At 45.0% G+C, this 22,602-nt stretch overlaps 1 protein-coding gene and 1 non-coding gene across 5 annotated transcripts in view; both read right to left on the bottom strand.

Annotated features, from left to right (window-relative positions):
* CACHD1 (cache domain containing 1) overlaps positions 1–22,602 on the bottom strand; it is a 213,124-nt gene that overhangs the window by 9,190 nt on the left and 181,332 nt on the right. Inside the window, exons 20-27 of one of the 4 annotated variants that reach the window (XM_006181264.2) lie at positions 21,044–21,204; positions 20,609–20,695; positions 19,938–20,054; positions 18,445–18,596; positions 16,973–17,134; positions 15,644–15,721; positions 14,831–14,932; positions 4,817–7,055 (exon numbers count right to left, since the gene is read on the bottom strand). In XM_006181264.2, the coding sequence (XP_006181326.2) occupies positions 6,817–7,055; positions 14,831–14,932; positions 15,644–15,721; positions 16,973–17,134; positions 18,445–18,596; positions 19,938–20,054; positions 20,609–20,695; positions 21,044–21,204 (1,098 nt within the window). In that variant the 3' untranslated portion in view covers positions 4,817–6,816. Of the gene's footprint in view, positions 1–4,816; positions 7,056–14,830; positions 14,933–15,589; positions 15,722–16,972; positions 17,135–18,444; positions 18,597–19,937; positions 20,055–20,608; positions 20,696–21,043; positions 21,205–22,602 lie in introns of those variants that run through there. The other 3 variants (XM_032494478.1, XR_004325118.1, XR_004325119.1) reach the window with 3 other exon arrangements.
* On the bottom strand, positions 12,172–12,243 carry TRNAA-GGC. Its single transcript has one exon. It is a non-coding gene; the product is annotated as a tRNA-Ala (tRNA).

The raw sequence follows: 22,602 nt of genomic DNA, 5'->3' as shown, positions 1-22,602 counted from the left end.
AACTCGGAGTGGGGACCATGGGATCTCCGGTGCTGGGACTGCCTGGGACACATCCAGGTGGTGAATCCCAGGCAACCGGACAGGGGATCAGGATTTCAGGGCAGAGAGAGGGAGGACTGAGGGTCTGGGTGCCGCTTTGGGAGGAGGGGGTGTTTCTACCATTTTTAGTGAAGTCACAGCAAAGTATGATCTCATTGCGGGAGGGGAGCCAGCAAGGAGAAAGCATGGGGAGGCCAGGGTGAGATATTGAATAAACGCTACAATTTCGAAATACTGGTCCAGACAGACAGAGGACCACCAAACAGTAAGCTGAGGGGAAAGCAGGGTTAGGGTTGGTTTGCATTTGAAGGATAAGGGGGCACTGACTGGGGAAGTGGCGCTGAGGATGTGCGTACTTGATGAACTAGTTAAACCGCGGAAGGCTTAGCTCTGGGTAGGAGCAGGAGCACTCCTTCCTCTGAGAACAGAGAAAGAGGATGAGGTCCGGGAGCAATTTTGATGTGAAAGGTGTACAAGTTGTGGGGCTTCTACCCCAACAAGAGGGCAGGATGCACGGCAGCTGCAGGGTGGCTGTGGCAGGACAGAGCACAGGGCTGCAGAGCATGGAAACATCTGGGAACGGATTTGCAGGAGGTTTTTACTGGAGAGTAAACTGGGCCTGGATAAACGATTGCCAAGGAGCCCTGAAAGTCAAGAACATACCTCTGTCAGGGAGCCAAACTTTGTTATGTAATTTTTTTTTTTTCTAAAAGCACTAGGGCCAAAGTAAGAACTAAGGCATAATCCTGGTGGGTATATTGTTACAGAAAACACTTTAATCGAGCAGCACCCAGAAATAGAATGGGAATAGTGAGAAAGAAACACAAGAAGTCTTATGAGAAGGAGGATTTGAAAACCTTCCATATGTAAGCTCTTTCTTCAAAAGAAATGCTATTTAAAACCATATTGCATATTGGATAAGTAATGATACCTATAAACTAGCCAACAGGAATCATTTTTGCTCTTACATGTGTATGGATGTCAAAAAACTGTTATAGTAATACATAGGTGGCATTTTAAAGGCCTATGTACTGAAACTGTGTTTTAGGAAGTTGTTGAGGATTTTTATGTCAAAGGTAACATTAAAAAAACCCCAAACATGTAGCATTGTACTCATTGTCAATACAGCATAGTAAAAGAAACTATTCTATTAGTTGATTAAGCAAATACTGGGGAGAAATCAATTTGCTTCATCTACTACTTTAAATACTATATGTACTATTGTAGGTTGTAGCTAATTAATTACAGCTTCAATTGTTACCCTAGAAATTTAATTTTTTTCAACGAACATTTAAGGCCCTGCAAAGTACCAGGCTTGAGCACGAGAGAGGAATAAGAAATAGTCCTTGCTCTTAGAAAGCTGAAGTCCAGCTGAGGCTACGGAAGAGTTCATACAAAGATGCAGCTGACGTCCAAGCCCGGATGAGCTAGAAGCTCACGACAGGCGCAGAAGAAAGAGCTTTAGAAGATTAGAATGACTGGAGCTCACTTTTTATCAGCCGTGGGAGTGGGTAAGTGGGGTTGTTAAGGCCCCTGGTCACGGTGCCTTGAACTGGGACTTGCCGTGGGTGAGAGGAGCAGTTATTTCCCTTAAAAGTGGAAGAGAACATACAAGTAGATCAAAAACCATGAACATTCAGACACGAGAAAGAAGGAAATCCCACCATTTGTGACAACATGGATGGACCTTGAGGGCACGATGCTAGGTGAAATGTCAAACAGAGCAAGACAAATACTGCCTGGTATCATTTATATGTGGAAGTTTTTAAAAGTCACACTCATAGAAATAGAGAGTAGAAAGATGGTTGCCGTGGGCTGGGGGTAAGGGAAGTAGGGAGAGGTTGGGAAAGGGAACCAAAGTTCAGCTATAAGATGAGTAACGCCTGAGGACCTAATGTGGAACACGGTGACGACCCCTGACCACACTGTATTGTACAAGTGAAATTTGCTAAGGGAGAATTTAAATGTTCTCACTCCCACCCCTCCCCCAACAAGACAAATACATGAGGTGACGGATGTGTTAGCTAAGGGGAAATCCTTTCACAATGATACGTGTATCAAATCACCACGATGTTCCCTTTAAATATCTCACAATTTTATATCTCAGTTATACCTCAGTAAAGCTGAAAAAAAATAAAAACCACACAGGCACACAAAGCACGAACAAAGGCAAGACGTATGTCCCATCAGTAAAGTCAGGTGTTTAGCCAGTAGACCAGTTGGCTGGAACACTGCGGCAGTGTACAAGGGGGGAGCAGGCTATGAACTGGGGAGCATGCCGATAAGAGGATTAGGGAGAGGTAAGACTGAAAGCTTTTATATGGTGTTGACTGATTGGAGCTAAACCATGTGAAGTGAGTCAGCACACGAGAACACCTTCCCACAACGCCTGTCACTGAGCAAATGCTCCGTACCAGTCAGTCATCGGTAGTTACTCGGCGGAAGTGTGCAGGGTGAGCTTGCCGTCTCTAGCCGCCTCACACCCAGCATTTAGAACATTCCTTACTCTCCCCCCAAAACAGTTCCTGCTCCAGTCTCCCCAGCACAGAAAGCGACACCACTGTTGGTGTAACTGTCCAAGTCAGGAACAAGTCAGGAGCTGTCTGGCTCCTCCCCATTCTTCAGCAGAGGCTTCAACATCGCCCTCTTAGAGGCTCTCCATGAGCATCTAATCTAAAGGAGATTTTCTCTTTGTCCACACTCTCCTCCATGGGTTATTTTGTCTATCACCCTTCTTTTGCCTTCACAGCAAATAGCCCTGTTTGAAATTATATTTTTGTACTTGCTTGTTTAATATTTACATTGGGTGCTTTCAGGCGCAGGTATTAAAAAGGCAACTCAAATAAGGACCCAGAGGTAGACTGGGATTCAGGTCACATGCCTTCCCTTATGCTGGAAGAATGCCTTATGCTGGTTGCTTTAAGTCTAAGCTTATGACCAAACAACCAGGATGACTTTGTTATGATTGTAATAGGATTAAAAAGAAATCCAATCCTAGGACTGAGGTCAATTCTTGGAGTCACATTCATTGTTACACAGTGGGGGAAAAGATCATTCTGTTTAATTTATTCCTGTACACTCGGCTCCTAGGGCAGTGCCTGACATGTAGTAGGGGCCCAGGGAATATTTGGTGAATGAATGAAAAATTGGAGCAGAGAGTCTGGGAACCAGTTTAGAGCCCGCTGATTCAGTGGAGATATACAAATGGCTTACAAATCAGTCACAAAAAAGGAAAGGGATGGATGAATGCAAGTGATCTTGTTTGCTCAGACTTTGGACTGGGCGACTGACCAGATGTGAAATAGGAGGGAGATAAAGAGGTGCAAGACAGTTCTGAGCCTGGGATCAGAGCCCCAGGCCTCCTTGCTTTCATTTTGGTGCTCTGCCATCCCAAGCAAGTACTGAAAAGGGGGCTGAGGGCAGAACTTTAGGGCAGACATTCTCAAATGGGGTAGATGGTGCCCACGAAGGAGTGAAAACTGATTCTAGGGGAATGAAAAGAAATCAGATACTACAATGGTTTGTAGCCCTCCAAAGCTACAGCAGATCTTACCCTCTAGTACTTAACTTCTCTTGTAAGGGTAAATTTTAATTAAATCAAAATTTTCTTTTTATGAGGAGGGTAATATTTAATTTTTAAAAAGAGACAAACACTGAATTATGGGATGAAGAGGCCCTAATGAGCAGTTTAGGACTGAAGAAGGTTGGAGGAAATCAAGAAAAATCTCAGATGTGTATATATCTCTGTGTATCCTGATACACACACACACACACACACACACACCCCTTGGTTATTAAACAGATCATCTTATACAGTTGTAAGTAATAGCTGTAGAAATATATCTTTCAACTTGAGATCCTTCTTTACTGAAAAATTGAAAAAATTCTAAATATGGCATTGTATTTCAGACAGGAAAAATGCCACTCCTCTGTTCACAGAGGACACAGATGAGCCCAGGCTGGTCTGTTTGATTATTCTACCAGATATACATTAAAAAATGTAATCATTAGAACAGTCCACTGCTACAGAGAAATGAGCTTAAGTGACCTTCCAGGACTTCTTTCCACATACCAGTCACCCTAGCAGGCAAAATAAACCAGAGTAAATCTGACAAATCTGACAAAATAAAAATATTAATGAGGTTTAGTTGAACATTCACATTAAATCAAGCAGAGGAAGAAAAACTAGAACACATTTTCCAAAATGTCTAAAATAAATGTATCCAAAAAAGCAGATGAACACCTGACAGAAGAACGAGTATGAGTTTGAAGCCTGTTTCGTTGGGGCCACGAATAGGAAATTTCCTTGTCTAGCTGTAAAAAGCGACCTGGAACATCCTCAGCTCTTGAGAACTGTCATCATTGATAAGCAATAATGGTCACAGGTGTGAAGAGACTTTAGGGAATGAGAAGGCATTGATGGGGCCCTCCTCCAGGATGTCACAAAAAAATGGTGTATTTAACAAGCAATGGTATCCGCGGAGCAAACAAAGACAATATTGGTTGCCATGATCAAGTTTCCAAAACCGCATTTTCCCCTTTCAATGACAATAAGAACACAAACAACAAATTACATGCAATGCTTGGGGAAGAAGACAAAGGGTAACCTAGAAGATCAAAACTCCAGCCCAAACTTCACAAAACCGCACGTCATCTTCCACAGGAATTGCAGAACTCAGTGATGTTTCTTATTTAGGTATAAGCATCTGACTGCTTTCCCCTGAAGTTTAGGAGACTGGAGAGATTCTTATCACAAGAGACACAAAAAACACTTCTCTTTTTGTCTTTGAGTAGGCTGCCCATATTTTATTTATTAAGCTCTACATTTTGTGATTCTTTTCTTGAAAACACCAAGTTCCCCTCCATCAAGAGGCTAGTGCCCTAACACAAAGGTTCTCAACTTTCGAAAAAAAAACCCGGTGTTACATGGAGAGGTTTAATATCCTGGGAGGACAGGAAAGTCATTCACTCCCTTCAGGAGTTAGAGAATAGCCACTTACTTACTATTAAAGACACGAATTTAGATGCTCAGAAGGCAGGAGCTGTGTTCCACACAATTTATTTGCTTTTAATTTTATCCCATTATATTCTTAAATTTCTTTGCATATTCAAGATGGTCAGGAAACCTGTGAAGCTGACGTAGCACTGGAAGGCGGCCTCCTTTCAGTTTGGCAACTGCTCTGCTGGGCTACAGAGTGAAAGTAAAGTCGCCTTGAGGCACGAGAAGTGGTACATTCACAAACCACTAAAGCCACTAAGATGTCCGTTCATACGGTTTATTTCACTAGACTGCAATTTTATACACAGTATGAAGAGGTTTCCTGATAGCACACATATAGTTTACTTTCTGTACTGCTGAAGAACCAATTTTTTTTCTTACATTAGAGTGTAACATCCTATCATTAAAACATTATTCAGTGAATTTTTTCCAACTACATATAAACGGAAATTTACCACACACACGGTGCAAGAATGTCTTTGTAACATATTTGGATCACAACATGTGAATCTAAAGTACATCACTGTAATTAGAACACTACTCTGAAATCACAATGCCCCATGTTGTAGTAGCCAGATTTGATTGACTGCTGTATACATCACAAAGCACGTTGGTGGGTATCTTCCTGGGTAACTGGCAGCAGCTTTTAACTATGATTTCAAAAGAAATCTTTAATTAAGAACCAACATTTTGAATTTTAAAAACTTCTTCCTTTAGGTGTTCAACATTCTTGGAATCAAAATGGGACATTTTAAAATGTAGAGTCTCTAACACAGGGAGAATAAATCCAACCCTCTCTTAGCTGAAAGTATGGGGTTGTAATATTAGGTTTCGTAGAAACCTAAAGAAAGCACTGTATGGGAAGTGGAAATGAGTAAAAAGAAACATCAACTTTCTTTAAAAGCTTCTTGGATTCCTCTGCCCCTCCCCACCTCTGTCAAATGCTGAGAAAGAATACTGCATTGCAAGTCAAGATGCATTTTTGTGAAATGATGTTCTAAAGGAAATGTATGTGAACAAGTCAGAGAGAAAGATTTCTTCGTTTCCCCATTTTGTGGAGTGAGGCAGTGGGATGGCATCAGTTAAATAAGAAATAGAACTCCTTAATCAAAGAACCACTTCATTACACACAGAACAGCTAGGGATAACTGCTGACAATTTCTCACGTGTTTCCTCTTCTTTCCCCAAAGTTTGAGAATGTTTGAAAGTTCAATAAATAGTAGAAAAATAATCCTTTACTTAGAAATTTTGAGATGCATCATTTAGAGCTTAACATGAGTTCCATACAGCAACTGTGGTAGCCAGGTACCGCTGAGAAACCAGGTGAAATCTTCAAAGCGCACATTTCTCTCTGGATGTGCTGGGTTCCCATCTCCGAGAATGCAGATTTTGCTCTCTTCCAGTTAAGGAGAGCCCAGTGTTTCTGGCTCCTGGGAACACTCCTCTGGCTCAGCTTAACGAAGGTTCCCAATGTTTCATGTGTAGGTTTCCCCTCTGCTGAGAGGTCTACCTCCTGTTCATTCTGTTGGTATCATGGCGGGTTCACTCATCGGACTTATTTCCCCTCCACCTCAGAGCCAGCCTCACATCTTCACGAATGCGATTCTCCTGTTGTTTCTCTGGTGGTGAAGGATGCTGACGGGCAGGAAATGAGTTAAACAACTCTGGGCAGAGCACAGACACAGGGGGTCTCTTGCTGTGGATTTTACGCTGGCTCTGGTTCCCTCCAGAACATTCCGTATCTCCCCGTCCCGTCTTCTGACGGAGGTGAGGGGCCGTTAGCATTCCGCGTCGACAGTGTGTACGGTCACGGCCGCCTGCAGGTGGTGGCTGTGATGGAGCGTGGGGTGGTGCAGGCGGTAGTGGTGGAACTTGTGACTTAAGAGGGCAGCAGTCTGAGGCGGGGTGTCCAGCTCCAAGTCCTCATCGTGGTTCCCCACGTCCACCCCGGCCGACAAGGGGTCGCTGGTGCACGGGGGGTTTTCACTGTCTTCCTGGGGGCTCATGGTGCTGTAACCTACAAAAGGAATGGAACAAACAAGCAGCTGAGAGCGTCCAGATGCAGGGAGGAGATGGCACTTCTGATTTCTGAGGCATTGGGAGGTGTTCCTACCTTTGTACGGCGTAAGTGCCCACGTTTCAGGCTGCCATCTGATGCTGAAATGACTTTTTTTTTTCTTTTCGAAGGAGTGAGGGGGTGGGGGAGGGAAAGGGTGAGGTGGTAATTTAGGTTTATTTTTAATTAATTTTTTTTAATGGAGGTACTGGGGAATTGAACCCAGGACCTCGTGCATGCTAAGCATGTGCTCTACCACTCAGCTATACCCTCCCCACTTGAAGTGACTTATTTTTAAAGAGATCTTTCCTTTACTGTTTTCTTAAAGCAGTTACACAATAAACACATAATCATTTTAGACAATATAAACAAGGACCATTTCCCCAAATCCCCAAACCAAGAAAATAGAACCTCCAGTCCTGTCTGATCCGTAGATAACAACTGACATTTGGGGAAATATCCTCCTACACTTCTCCCTGAAATAAGATTAAGATTTTTTTTAAAAAAAATTTTAGAGAGAGAAAAAAAAAAGCTTCCAGAAAAAGGTCCTAACAGGACTCAGATCAGTCAGGGGCTGACGGGGGAAGCTGACCTTCCAAAAGCCTGAATGTGATGTCACAGTAAGGACACAGCTGCCACCATCATCTGCACACCTGCTGTGCGGCAGGCACCGATGTCACGTAATCCCTACGCAGCAAAAAGGCATGGATCGTAGCAGCCATTCTGCAGGTGAGGGAAACGATGATCAGATAAGCTCCAGTCCCTAACGAAACACCAACTCCACACACATCCATAACAGCTAGCAAAGGAATCAACTATTCTCTGTGTAAGCTGTTCACTGTATTTAAAGATTAATTTTTTTTAGTATTCTAAGTAATACATGTTTCAAAAGAAAATGCCCTTGCTGATCAAAGGATTCCATTCCAAGAACCTTGGCTTGTTTTTAAATATTGCAAAAAAAAAGATCCCCTTTAAGAATTTTGAAAAGTGACAGCTCGTTAACATTTCTGCTGCATCTGCAGTCAGCATCAGTCAGCACTCACCCGTGGGCAGTGCTAGTCACAGTCATGGCTGCAAAACTGACGTGCTTGCATGCAGCCAAGCAGGAATAGTTTGTGGGTGAAAATGCATGCTTCATGCAAAAATAAGAAAGGCGATTCTCTGTCCTCAATGAAGTGTGGCTCAAATGGCAGTCCAACTCCACAAATCTTTATGGGGCACCTACTAGATACAAGACACTGTATTGGGCACTGCAGGAGATGCCAAGATGAAAACCTGATCCCTGTACTAGGACCTCATAAGCCAGTGCTCAAGAAATAAAACAAGCACAAGCACAGTTCAATGCAATTATTCATTATTGAAGACCATCATGAGGCTAAAAGGCGAGACTACAAAACATGAATAAAGGATGTCTCTCTTCCTTAAGGATACCACCACTGAGTAAAAGACACATATTTACAAAGTTAGGCTTAGCCAAGTGCAGATAATGGTTAAGAGCTATAATTGAGGTATAACTGAAATGCAGAACAGGAATAACTAGTTCTGGCTGGGAGAAATGGGAAAGCTTCACAGAAGAACTCATATTGCTGTTGGGCTTAAGTGGATGAGTAGGAGTTTGGTTAAGCGGATCTGAGCAAGGGAACAGATGAGCATGGCCAAGAGGTGTAGAAATACCAGGGCACTCCTATGCCAGGTGGCTGGGATGAGTGCTAGCAGGTGGCCAGAGAGGGCAGGTGGAAGGCAGAAAGATGAGTTAAAGGCAGATCATACAGGCCATAGCAACACGTGGAAAATTAGGAGACGATACAAGATTTTGAGCAGACCAAAAAAAAAAAAAAAAAAAAAGGCATGATTATTTGAGTATTTTAAAAAGAGTTCTGATAGCAGTTTGGAAGTTACTACAACAGCCCATTTGAGGGACGCTGTTGAAACTATGGGGTTGGAAAGACATCTCTAGGGTAAAAACAGAAGTTAGTAAGTAATTTGATATAGGGGGCTAGGGGTCAGGGGTGGTTAAAGAGGACTGCAACTTACAGTCAGAATGATGAGAGGAGACTCGGAGACCCTGGGTCTCAGGGAAGGAAGTGAGTTTTATTTTTGCACACCTTGATTTTGAGAGTTTGTGAGTTAACATACGTGCAGATATTCAGCCAGAGCCACAGGCATGCCGGCCATAAGTCAGGGCAGAAGAGGGAGAGCTCACTGCTGCGTGTCTGCCATGACTGAGTGCCCTGCTGGTGCCAGATGCCAGGCTGGGGGCTCAACAGAAAAAGGGGTGAGGTGGGGCCCCAGCTCCTGAGAAGCCCACAGTCAAGAAGGGGGAACACAGTAGGGAGGGTATAGTTCACTGGTTGAGTGCGTGCTTGGCATGCATGAGGTCCTGGGTTCAATCCCCAGTACCTCCATTAAAAAAAATTTTAAAATAGACCTAATCCCCCTCCCCACCCAAATTTTTAAAAAAGGCGGCGGGAAACACAGGCGCTGACCCAGAGACATACCAAAGGAATTCCAAAGCCAACGAACTTGGCTTAGGATCCCGGAGGAGGTGACACTTAAGATGGCCCTCGTGGGAGAGAAGGGGTTCATGAGGAAAAGGGGTGGAAGGTACTACAGGCAGGGAGACCGGCGTATGCAAAGATGCAGCCGACACGAAGGTTCTGAGGACCTGAGGAAATGGTGAAGAGCTCTGTGGGTGGGAGAAAGAGCAAGGGGTGAGGCTGGACCGGCAGGCTAAGACCGGGTCAGGAAGGCTGGTCCAAGCTGTGAGTTAGGACTCGGCAACGGGCTCGGAGGGGTGGGAGGATGGCAGTGACACAACGTGTGCACAGAGACGATCCTTGTGGCAGTGAGGGGGCTGGACAGACCAGAGGACGGGGCTCTGCAGCACCGGCCCGAGGAAATGGCAAAGCCCTGCAGCGGGACATGCAGCTGTTCCAGTGCAGAGAGTGCTGGCTTCGGTGATCAGACCGACTTCCTGGTGAAGACGCCAGAGGGGTTAACACCCTTGAGGTTTCTCGGAGCGCAGGTAAAAGTGGTGCTTTTACCCAAGAGCGCGAGATCAGGAGCCAGAATGAGCTGCTCAGCTTCCACAGCGCTAAGTCTGGAATGTAACGCAGGCTCTAAAACCTCACTTACAAATGCTCTACACATAAGGGACTAAAGCACTAGAAAACACGTTTTAGCAAAATCTCAGTGTCTGTGTGTCGATTATTTTTGGCCAACCTTTCTAGTGCTGGGCTGTCTTCATCTGGCCTCTGGTTGCCTCCTGGAGGTCTTCCTGTCTCTGCTCATTTACAGGCTCCCACTGTGACAGACAGTTCATTTTCACAGCCCCGGTGTAAAATTTACAGGGGTCCTGCTGCCTGGCTCACCCCCACCACCTTCCCTCATCTTGCTCTTGTGCTTCATGCTCAGTGTGAAGGTCTTTTCTGGGAAGCCTTCCCAACCAACACCCACCCTGCCCAGCCACGTCAGCCCACGGGGTTCTGGCGTCCCTTCTGCGAGTTTAAACAGCATTCTGTGCACAGCCCAATCTTAGATTTCACTGCTTTACAATAAGATATAGTGCTGTCCTGTCTGTTAGCAAACTCCTTCTTAACAAGGACTTATGCCACACACAAAGCAGGCACTTAATTAAAAAGAAATCACATACTATTTCCTTAAGCAATGGCATAAATAAGTTTCTCAGGGATCTGAGGTTTCTGTCTGGTGTGACAATTACCAGTCTCATCTAGTAATGAAGACCTTCTAGGATTCACTAGGCCCCATCTGGGGCTGTGACTTAAGAGTCCAGGGATGCTCTCAGTCTGGCTGGTCCCAGGCCCAGGGTGTTCGTGATGGTGCAGCTGTCCCCGAGGCAACGTGGGGACACCCCCATTTCCCCTGATGCTTTCTGATGAGAGCAGAGACCCTTCCACAGTGAACCCTTCACTCTGGGGCAACTGTGCTTTATTTCCTCCGTGGGACACTATTGCTCAACCCCTCTGCCACTTACTCAGGCTTCCTCTTATCTCAGTAATTAATGGGAATCTGGAGGGAGTAGGACGTTGTGGAGAGGCAGGAGAAAGCCAAACCCATGCTCTCACTTAGCAAATTAATTGAGTGTTTCCTGAGTGCCAGGCCATTCTGTGGGGTGCTGGGGACAGTGATGCATCAGACAGACGTGGTCCCTGACTCATGGAGGAGGAAGCACTATTTACAACACAGAGGATATTTACAAATACTTCTCAAGAAAAACTTTACTATCCAAAAGAACATGCAGAAAAGTTCCTGCCAAGACAATGTTAAGGGAGAAATAGGTTTCAGGAGGGAGGCCAGGCATCCATTAGGAAGAGAAGAGTTAAATTAGGCTTCTGCTCTTTGGCATTCTGCTCATTTACTTATCGGATGGTTCTTAAGAAACCTCTCTTGATGGCAAGGGATGTTAGGGCTCTCTGGGGCCTCACCGCCTTGTGGTCACAGAGCGTAACTGCAGGAGAGTACCTGCAACTCTAGAAACTGGTTTTGCTGTGGACTTTTTGACCAGATTTTCCAGTTCAGCATTTGCCTTTAAGTCTTTTGGAATTTACTTCACTAGGGGAAAATTTCTCTTTTATAAAGAAAAAATGTTGCTTAATATACATGGGCTTAAAGTTTCTAATGAGATGGTAACTAAAACATAGATTCACAAGGAACAAATACATACTGGCAGTTTTTAACTTAAAAATAAGCCAGTAGATGATTTTACAGAACATGATACTTTCAAGAGAAATAATGGCCAGAGTGGAACAGTTAATAGCCGAGTGCTGAAAAACAATCATTCTGTGTGGTGTTAGAATACTGACCAAAATGACGGTACTTTTCAAAAGCCATTCTTATTTTGAGTTTTAAGATATAAGAATTAAAACTGGATTCCTTTAAAATACAAAACTCTGTCGGCCACATGAAATATCTCTAATTAAAAATGCAACCCAAAGTCTCCAAGTTTAGCTTGGTAACATTCAGTTTTTTGGTTTTTTTTTAGTTTCTTTTTTCTTTTTAAAAAAATTTTGTCAGGGGAATAAGGTAACTAGGTGTATTGATTTACTTATTTTTTTAATGGAAGTACTGGGGATTGAATCCAGGACCTCATGCATGCCAAGCATGCACTCTACCACTGAGCTATACCCTCCCCTCCAACAACATTCAGTTTTAATTCTAGGAATTTCACCCCTCTGAACTACACTGTGAAAGTCTAGTTAGTCTGTTCAGGTACTTACATATTTACATATTTTATTCTTTTGAGGTTTTCTTTTGTGTCAGACCCAAGGACTCATGTGGAAATGTGCTCACTGGGTGCCAAAGAACCATGGTGCCACCAGTTCAAGGGCCAGCACGAATGCCTACCCCCTCCCCCGAGGGTCTTCCATACTTTTCTTGCAGATAAAAGTGAACTATCTCTCCGTCTTCTTCTTTCTTCCACTTCTTTAAGGAAGCTGTTGTTTTCAGCTGTTTATCAGTCTTGTGACTACATGCATTCATTTATAGTTTTCTGCTGGACTGACAATTCCTTAAGGGCAGAGCGGGGATGGGGTGAGGAGGTCAGCCCTGAGTTCACGCCTGCCATAATTATCTCACTGAATCCTCACAACCACTTTACCAGGGAGGAGTTTCTAATCCCATTTTAATTATTAAGGAACTGAAGTCCAAGTAGCTTCCTTAAGGTCTCCCAACTCGGAAAGGAGGAGGGAGGTGGGATTCCAAGTGAGCTCTTCTGTGTCACACTGCCTGGCAAAAATAAGCGCCCCCACCTTCCCCAACTCCGTCTGCCGTGCCAAGCAAACAGCAGACGCGCAACATGTCCACCAAAGACGAGAACACATGCATGAGCAAGTCCCGTGCCACAAAACCACAAGATCAGATTTCTGTGTTTTAACGCATACCTATCGCTTACCCTCTGGGTATCACAGGGACATTAACTTGATGCCACCACTTTTGGTGACCCACCATACAGGTTCAGGGATATGACAACATGCGGTTAAATGCTGTGTGTTTTGCGATGCATTTGGAATTACGTGGAATGTCACCGTCTTTCACTTCTTTTGGTGTTGCATTCTGCCTGTGTGGGAAACTATTTTTCATTCCTTGGGGATAACAGGGATCCAATTATTGTGAAAAATGAAAGCAAGCAAGCCCTTAGCTAGACTCCTTGGCTTTCAGATCCTGACACCACACTATTCCTTTTGTCTCAGCTGTTGCTTCATACGCCATTTTACTAAGACAATGGGAGAGGCTAATGGAACATCGGAGATGTCACTCAGAATTCCAATTTTGTACCGAAGCCATTTCCATCAGGGGAGAGAGAGAGAGAGAGAGAGAGGGAAAGGACTCAGTATTTCTGCTGAATAAGGAATTATTTCTGTTGAACTTTAGTAGCCTCAAACCTGTTTTATTATTCAAAGGAGAGGAGGCACAGAACTGCCTGGCAGAATGAATTTATGCAGGTTCAAAGGTTTTTCTGGAAAAAAGGCAGCAAGTCAAAGGAACTGAGAAATTTAAGTCCTGCTTTGACTCTCCATAGAAACCTGAAGTTTCTATTTACTTGATGCAAAACAATGTCACTCAGAGCCCAGATTAAGAGTCTCCAATTTATAAACCAGAGCTCTGGCGTCTCCTGTTTTCCAAACAGAGCTTGAATGCCTGGCCGCTGTGTAGAAGGCGACGTTGGTTGCTTTGACGAGTACCCACTCCTGTATTTTTTAGCACAGGTGTGGGAGCCCACTGCTTGAAGACATTTTTCCCCCCCAGGGTAGATGTGGAGAGAGCAGAATAAAAAAAAGCATAAATGCATTATTCATGCTGTTAAAAAAGACCTGATTCTGGGAAGAAAAGGAAGATTTCTGGAAAATTAAATAGCTATATGAAAAACAGAAAAGATTTGACCATTACAGGCAAGGATCTACACGCCTGTTGTATCTGTGCGGAATGGTGGCGGGGATGCCTGAAGAGCCGGACACATCTGCTGGTCTCCGAGTCGACAAGCTGCGCAGACGCTGGGAAGGTGAGAAGGCACGTGGTGGCCACACCTTTGGTACAGCACGTGGACTTGACAATGGCCGGCTCACCGAGCACTCGGTGTCTCTTCACAGCTCAGCCCTGGCCCTTCCTGAGCAGCTTCCAGGCACTTCACACACCTCCATGACTCTGTACACACTAGTCCCTTTACCTCTAATACCCTTTGCCCCTCACTTCCCTTCAGTCATCCTGGAGGGCCCAGGGTAAGTGTCGTCTCTTTGGTGAAGCCTTCCCTGAGGCTCCAGGCCAGGCAGGAGGTCAGGGCAGGGGTGCCAGATGACAGCGCAGACTCTTGCCAGGCCCCGAGAGTCCGTGGCTGAGAGAGCCCTTGACGATGCTGGTGTTTGCCAGCCAGCACCACTGGGCAGTAGGACTAATGAGGATGCCAGCGCACTGAGAACCAATCAGGGCAGTAGGCAGGTTCCGTTACACAATCTGCATCCTTATTCAGGGAGAAACCCCAGGGGGCGCTCTGGGTGCCCAGAGGTCATCTCACATATGCCTGGGAGTACAGAGCCATAAGCAAAACTCCCTTGTGGCTCTTAAAAAAGTGTCATGTTGGGATGTGTCTTTTTGGAAAAGTATGTCAACATCATTGACTTGAGCACCAAACAGGCAGGATAGAGAAGGGTGGGTGTGGGCACCACCCCATGGGGGTGGCACCAGGGCCCTCAGGCCCACACGCGCAGGGAGCTAGGCCTTACCATGATCACTTTCTGTTCCCGAGCGGCCCCAGTAGCGACGCCTCCTCTCTGGACTGTGTGCATGCCGCTCGATGACTGCGGCTATGAATCGAGTGTTGCTGACTGTGGGGAGGCAAGGATGGTGAGTCACTCCTCTGCCAGTGTCTTTACTGCATCAAGTGTGTTTGCTGTGGGCAACCTCATTCACATGGTGGGGGAGTTACTTCTAGGGGAGCTAGAGTGAGTCATTTAAAAAAAAATTCTGAGGATCTAGGGGAGTGGGTTCTAGCGCTGGGGCAGCAAGAGGTCCCTAATTACAAATCTCCAACATGCATCAAGACTATATATACTCTCGCCCACCAGAAATGAACACAACGTTGTACATCAACTATATTTCAATTAAAAAAGCATATATACTGTATGTCGTATCTTAACACAAAGGGAACTCTCTTTTCATACAGAAATGCTCTTTTTTTCCCCCCGAGTTGTATATACTAGTTAAGGGATTTTAAAAAAAAAAAACAAAAACGCATACCTGATGGCTCCCTTCCTAAATTACTGTGCTAGGAAGTGACAGGGAGGAAGGGTAAGATGTGAGGTGCTTTAGGTCAAAGCATTTGATGCGACAAAGAACGACACGAAATCTTTTGAGGTTTTCTAAAACAAAGCAAATTCCTATACGTATTCCTCATGAAAACGGGGGACTGAGGGAAGAACCCCATCCTGTCAAAGCATCTTAAATTTTCATACGAGCCAAAGGATCTAAGAGGGAATATTTACTCTGGATCATCCTCCCGCTGACACCGCCGGCGACGGGGCCACCTGAGTACTCACTGATGCCTCTGTCCTCGTGGCTGTCGTCGTCCCTTTCATCTCGGTCGTTCTCCAGGTTGGACATACGCACTGACATTTCTACCCATCATTAGAAAGAGAGAAACATGACTATTTAATCAAACAAAACCACCCCCTTTAATACCCTGCAGAGTGCTCGTTTGATGGCTGGGTGACAGCATTCCATCAAGAATGAACTGATGCCCCGTCTAATTTTTTTCTTTCTTTCTTTTTTTTTTTTAGAGGAGGAGGGAGCAGGGGTCAGAAGAGGAAGGACAAGAGGTGAATCATCAAGAGGGGCCCTGAGGTTGACTTCTCAAGACAGGAAAAAAGAAGTTGACTGAGGCCAACAGATCTCCCATCCTCTCCTGAAGTAGCGGAAACAGGAGGAAGGGGTCTAAAGCCATGGCTGACAGTGCTGGGAAAATGGACTTGCAGGGTCCTGTATAAGACCAGGCCCTAAGGTAACACTGGAGGGCAGTCATCCTTATCCTCTAACCAGATCTCACCCAGAGGAAAGGGGGTTTGTGGTCAGCTCTGTTACTAAATCAGACAACGTGATCCCGTGGTCCCCTGAGGACTGTAACCACCGTGAAACATTCCAACATCAACTTATCATGCCTGCTGCCAGGCCCCGAAAACGTCCAGGAAAAATGATGAGTGAGCCTTATCTCCGTAAAGGTCAGGGTAACACCCCTGGGGGCTTTTAGGGAGGACGAGGATGGTCATTAAATGGTTTTGTCTCTTGCAAACGAGCACAGATACCACATTTAACTCTTGGTATGGAAGCCATGACTACCAATTCATCATTCTGTGTCTGACTTCAAGCACTTATTCTGTTTTCAGAGAAGTGATCGTTCCTTTGAGTGTGTGTTCATCCACTCTGTATAGTAACAGCTGCGGTAAAAACACAGTCTGTTCTTACCAGTAGTGACCTGGGGTATCTCTGCTCTGCCTGTCTTTTGGGGAAAGCAAAGGTAGTGTTTCTGAGCTTAGCGAAGAACAAAATTCCCCACTCCCCTGACCGGCTTACTCCAGAGGCAGGCTGTGGTGGGCTAAAGCTGCATAAGGAGAGACAGGATGTAGGGGTTTTCTGGGGGCTCAGCCCCAGGCTTGCAGGGTTAGGCCCTGAAGAGCGAGCTGTGAGCGGTGAGCTGAAGGAGGAGAGTGGGCTGTGAGCACTCCCAAACCTCCCCCGGGGAAGCAGAAAACGCAGCGCTGTTCTGACTGTCGCTTAAAGGCTAACAACTGGTCGCTGTCCTCCTAGCCCGGGAACAACCCGAGGAAGCCCGCCGCCTCCTGGAGGGGCCCCGGGATCCACTCTGAGCTCACCTTGGGCAGCAAGAGGAGACATGTGCTGGTGACTCCGGCGGTGAATCTGGTGGCGGTAGGCGTACACAGCCAGGACCAGGACCATGATGCAGCCCATGATGCCTCCGGCCACGGGACCCACGGGGGCGCTTTTAATCATGTTCAGCGTCACCACCTCATCACCTTTGTTAAAGTCAACAAACACACGTCCCTGGTAAAGACTTCCTGAGTGTGGTGGGAGGTGGGGCCTGGGGCGAGACGGGAAGGAATCCAGTGGGGAGGGCTCTAGTGAAGACACATAAGAGCAGCTGCCTGAAGCTTTGAATTCCTCGAAGAGGACCCACCAGGACGTGGGAATAGTGGCTTCCTTTAATTCCTAGTTCTCAAATGAAATGCTGGTTGCTTGGCAGAGCGAGAATATGACTGGCAAGGGCTGGTAAAATAAGCGAGTGGGCGAGAAGCACATAAACACGCAGGGCCCGGTCTAGGAGCCCGGCTGCGGTGTGTGGGCTACTCAGTGCAGAGGTGAGGGCCCTGGGGGCCTCTCTGCACACAGCTACTGTACCTGGTGCCATTTATTCCAGTCGATCAGTCACATGACCTCCCCGAAGGACCACCTTTCAAAGCTTATGCATTCCCTTTAAAATGCTTTTTGTGCTTTTCAGATCAGACACTGCAGGTGGGCGTATAAAGTGACTTCTTAGAGCAAGGTCCCCTCGACCCTGTCCTGACCTGGGCCAGGAATCCTATGTGAGCTCAGAACCCTTCCTCACATAGGAAGAGCTTTTCTTCTACAGGCAGGCTAACGTGGGGAGATGTTAAAAATCAAGGCACTAACTAAAGGTTTAAATGTCTATCCACCTGCCAACTAAGCTTTAGGCGCTTGTGCTAACTCCAGAAGGACACTGAGAAAACCTCAGGGGAGGTAATGCAGGTAGCAGTTTTGAGGTCTTGGGGCCTGATCCCAGTGGTGTTTCTTCCAGCAGTGTCCCCTGTTAGCAACCCTCCCCATTCTCGGCTGCCCCGCTGCACTGGATAGCACTGACTTCTGTTGACCCCAAGGCTGTAAATAAGGATTTGCAGCCATAAGGCTTCTGCTTTCAAAAGTAGCGAGGGAAGGCAGCAGCAGTCAACTGGTGTGCGGTGGTCACTCCGCCCGTCACCGCCTCTGCGCTTCTGACAGCTGGGATTCACATTCAAACAAATGGCACAGTTCAGCCGTGCGGAAATCAGGCCTGATAGTTCTCAGAACAAGCTTTATGGGAATGAATTCCAGGCCTGCAAAATTTGGCAGGAAAGATGGCTGCTCACTCTGCACAGACGATCTAGCCAGCTTTGAAAGTAATTATCTGGCTTGGTTTGGTAACGAAAAACTCCTGGCCAAGGAATCAGGAAAGTAGGGGAGAGAATCTTTTTGAGATTTTTGTCCTAGTATTGAAGCAAGAAGAAATGTATTCAGGGATCAAATTATTCTGGGTTCCCAACGAACATACCTATCGCTCCCATGTCATCAACATAGGGGCTTTTGGCTCCGACAATGCCCCCGAAGCATTCTTTCTGGGGTGCACAGTACGATTTGTCCAGGTGCGTCTTGCCATCGCTGTCCACCATGCACCATTCACAATCCAGCACACCAAAGCAGTCCCTGCCAGAAAGACGATGCTGAAGGTTCCAGAAAGCGGTGTCAGGCAGGGGAGAGGACGTGGACATGGGCCTCAGACAGCCCCCAGGAGTTCCGAGACTCACTAGTGCTCTAACTCCTTGAGCTTTAGTTCCTTTCCTTATAAAAGGAGAAGAGCAAGTGTCTGCCAGGGGAGAGCTGTCTTATGTCCCTCAACACCCTGGAGATGAGAGAAATGCAACTGCTCTCTGTGAATCCCACCATGAAATCCACAGGTCAAGGAGTAGTGCAGGATTACTCAAAATCATCTTAAAAGAACAAATGGCCCCAGGTTTGTTAGACTTTGGCCCAATATTCCCCAGGTTACTGTCATTAAAAGGAAAAAAAAAAAAAAAAAAAAGAGGCAAGGCAGGAAGGAAAAATTGATCAAACAAGTTTGGGAAATACTGGGTAAGATAAACAGATGTCCTTGCTAGCAACTTCTTAGAACTTTTGACACGTTACGTGCATTATGACACTCTGAGGGAATAGATGCAGTGTTTCTCAAGCTTAATTGGCTTTGGGTAACTGCATAACATATCAAATTAATCTTCCTGATGCCCTACCATTCCTTTGATGAAATGTATCACTGGAAGTAGAACTGGCTGCTGCCCCCTTTACCCGCTGACTATTTAATCAAATGTCAACCTGCAGCTGCCTAGTCCCAAATGGCTTGCAGGGAGAAGGAGGGAGCAGGGCACACACAGTTTTTAGTTCTCAAAACCAGCGGAAGCACATCTGCTTTCTAAGAAAGAAGAGCTGATGAGCTTCAGTGTGTCACACACAGAGCTGGGTTCCATTTCTAGAACCCATGAGCTCCGGCCCCCTTGCCTTTGTCTCTTCATGCCACTTCTCTCTCACTCCTCTTATTTCAAGAGTAACTCTCCTGGGGGGAGGGTGCAGCTCAGTGGTAAAGTGCATGCTTAGCATGCTGAAGGTCCTGGGTTCAATCAGTACCTCCTCTAAAAATAAATAAACCTAATTACCTCCCTCTGCCAAAGTAAAATAATTAAATACTACAAAAACAAAAACAAAAACAAAAACAAAAAACAACTTCCCCATCCACAGAGGACGCTACTAACATATGGTACTTGTACCAAGTAGCTGTAACAAGGGGAAACTGGATGACATTAAGCGTGGTGGATAAAACACTTCTAAAAATCAGTTTTAGATCTGAAAAACTGGTAGATCTTTCTAAATCCTCAAGGATAGGAATGCTAAGTAACAGTTGGAAAAGCCCCATGAGGCTGCTGGTCCCTCCTGTTTCCTAGGTTCTGCTCCCGCAGCTATGATACTGACGTGAACTCAGCACCGGGCACCGCTTACCCACTCTCCATCCTTTGACTGCACCTGCTGTTGACACACTGGTGAAGAGCATCCTGCAGGCCAGGGTCAATAGCTGTGTACGTCACCGGCTCCTGGTGGACCTCACAGCTCGGGTTTCTATGCAGGAGCAAGTCTAGAGGTTAGGATCAATACCACCCACATTCCAAACTCACCATGCCCTTGACCCCTGACCATGTCAAATAGATGTGGGTTTGAACCCTAGCTTTGCTACTCAGCTATATGAAACTTTGGGCCAATTATTTAACTACTGGTCTTAAAATCTGTCACTAATATAGATAATGCTATCTTATGTGTGATAATGTGTGTGAAAGGTTTCTACATGTTTATCAAAGGGTTAATTTGAAAACTGACTTATTGGGCATAAAGTATCTGACACATGTTAGGCACTTAGTTAATGCCTGTAAAAGTCTCATATTTTTTGTTAAGTATCATGTATACTCTTAGCAATTTTGTAACATTTATATTTAAACCTGAAAGTGGATTTCATTCTAAGGCACTACAGAGTTTGAAAATTGGCTCACTGGAACAGTTCCATCATTAGAATGAATCACCTTCTTATATTCCCAACCCAAAACAAATCTGTAAACAAGACTCCCAGTGTATTTCTACTGCCAGGGTAAATATGCATGTCCATATATATTTTTATTTACCTGTTCTCTGCATTGGTGAGGTTGCCAGTGCACTCATTGACCTCTAGAGGGCACTCACAGGGGCATTCACATTCATTTTGTTCCATTCTGAAAAGCAAAAAGGAAGTTACTATGTAAAGGGCTGATAACAAACTGTATGTTTTATACACACTGAGGGAAGCAAAATAAAGACACCATGAGCTAATTAAAAGGGACGGTAAAAGGAAGTTATCACCAAATGTTTAAATACTCAGTTGGCCTTAACCTATTGCTCTTTGGACAAGGATGCTGCAAACAACACAGCGTTAAGTGCTTCTGTAACCAGGACTTTCCTTTCCTCTAGGACACACCTAAGAACTGTATGTTTATTTTGCAGATGACACTTCAAAATGACTGGCATCAGTTGAAATATTTAACGGTATGGTAAAATGAAAATATGACCCATCCCATTTTTACCGGTGACAGTTGAGACAGAGCCGGTCCACCATGCTGCAGGCACAGAAGGCAAGAGAGTCGCACGTTTCGTTGACGATGCCAACAAAAGCATTGGTTCCTGGGATCCTCGCCAGTCTGTATTTAGAGCAGTGACTGCCGTGCACAAGGTTCGTCAAATCCCCCTACAGACAGCCGACGTGTCAGCAGTGACAGAAACAATGCAAAGCTTCAGCTCTCCTATCCTGAAAACACACCTTCAACCAACTGCGGAAAACAGCTTACCACAGAACGTTGTTTCTGATTACAATGGTAGTATATAGTCTTTGTTAAAAATTTGGAAAACAGAAATTTTTCATAATTACCATCAGTCAGAGACAGTTCTCATTTAACAGTGTTAAGTGTATTATTCACGTTCTTTACCTACACTTATATAGATAACATTTTTATAGCTGTTTTTGTAATCTTTTAACACATAACAATATATTATAAAATGAAAATAATTTCAAGAAGCAATGAAAGACAACTTTCAGGTAAGGATTAGTTTAAAATGTATTCAAGGGAAAACCTAATCAATCAGAAAACATGCACTCCCCCCTGCCCTCCCTTAGATAACAAACCTCTCTTTTTCTAGAATAACAAAATTATTTAGAAACCAAAGACTCTTTAAGAGGCCAGTCTCCTGCTTCGTGAATATTTAAACAATCCAATTAAAGCCAGTATCCTCCTCTTCATTCTGTAACAAGAAACTGTGATAGCCAGCTTCATGAAATGTCAGATGCATCTACAACATTAGAAAGCCAAAGATGCGAAAGCAGCATTGTAGAGTCGAGGATGGTCATTTTTTCTGCACGTGTTGTGTGCAGCAGGCCAATTACCGAACCCCATGTTTGTTTCCATGCCAGTCATGCCTCATGTGTGCATGGTGGGGATAAACCTAACTCAGAATCATGGCACTGAATGGGTTCTCCGAGGTCTAGATGATTTCCCCACTGCCTAGAAGATGCCTACCTTTACAATATGAGCAATAACATAGACTTATCCGCCTGTTAGCACCAATAACCAGGAATGCAACTTACTCCACTTGGGAATAACTTGGGCTGTTAAGAATTTATTCTTTATCCAGTCATCTGTTGATGCACATTTAGGCTGTTTCCATGTCTTGGCTATTGTAAATAGTGCTGCTATGAACATTGGGGTGCAGGTGTCATTCTGAAGTAGGGTTCCTTCTGGATATATGCACAGTTACTAATTCATATTCCATTAAAATCCGCATTTCTAAAAAATTTCTACTGGAGTATCCCGGCCTGTCTGCTGAAGACTCAGGAAATCACTGCACAAGTGATAGGAGTACGGCAGACTTTCATATGACAGCCTTACTGGGCGGCCTCTGTCCGATCACGTGCATGTTTGTCAATGTCTCCTCTAAAGAAAGTGTTCCTCAGAACGGGTACGGGGCTTGAACAGAGTCTGATTTCCCTTGCTCTGAACACACTATCCTATTAATGTATTCATTTAAAAAACTCTTCCATTTCCTCAGACAATTGTTTTTGCAATTGCTTTTTCTGAGACTAAGTTAAGGA

The sequence above is a fragment of the Camelus ferus genome, chromosome 13 (assembly GCF_009834535.1).
Source record: "Camelus ferus isolate YT-003-E chromosome 13, BCGSAC_Cfer_1.0, whole genome shotgun sequence".
Taxonomy (NCBI): Eukaryota; Metazoa; Chordata; class Mammalia; order Artiodactyla; family Camelidae; genus Camelus; species Camelus ferus.
Note: the sequence above shows the minus strand (reverse complement) of the source record. Positions and strands in the feature narration are given on the sequence as shown.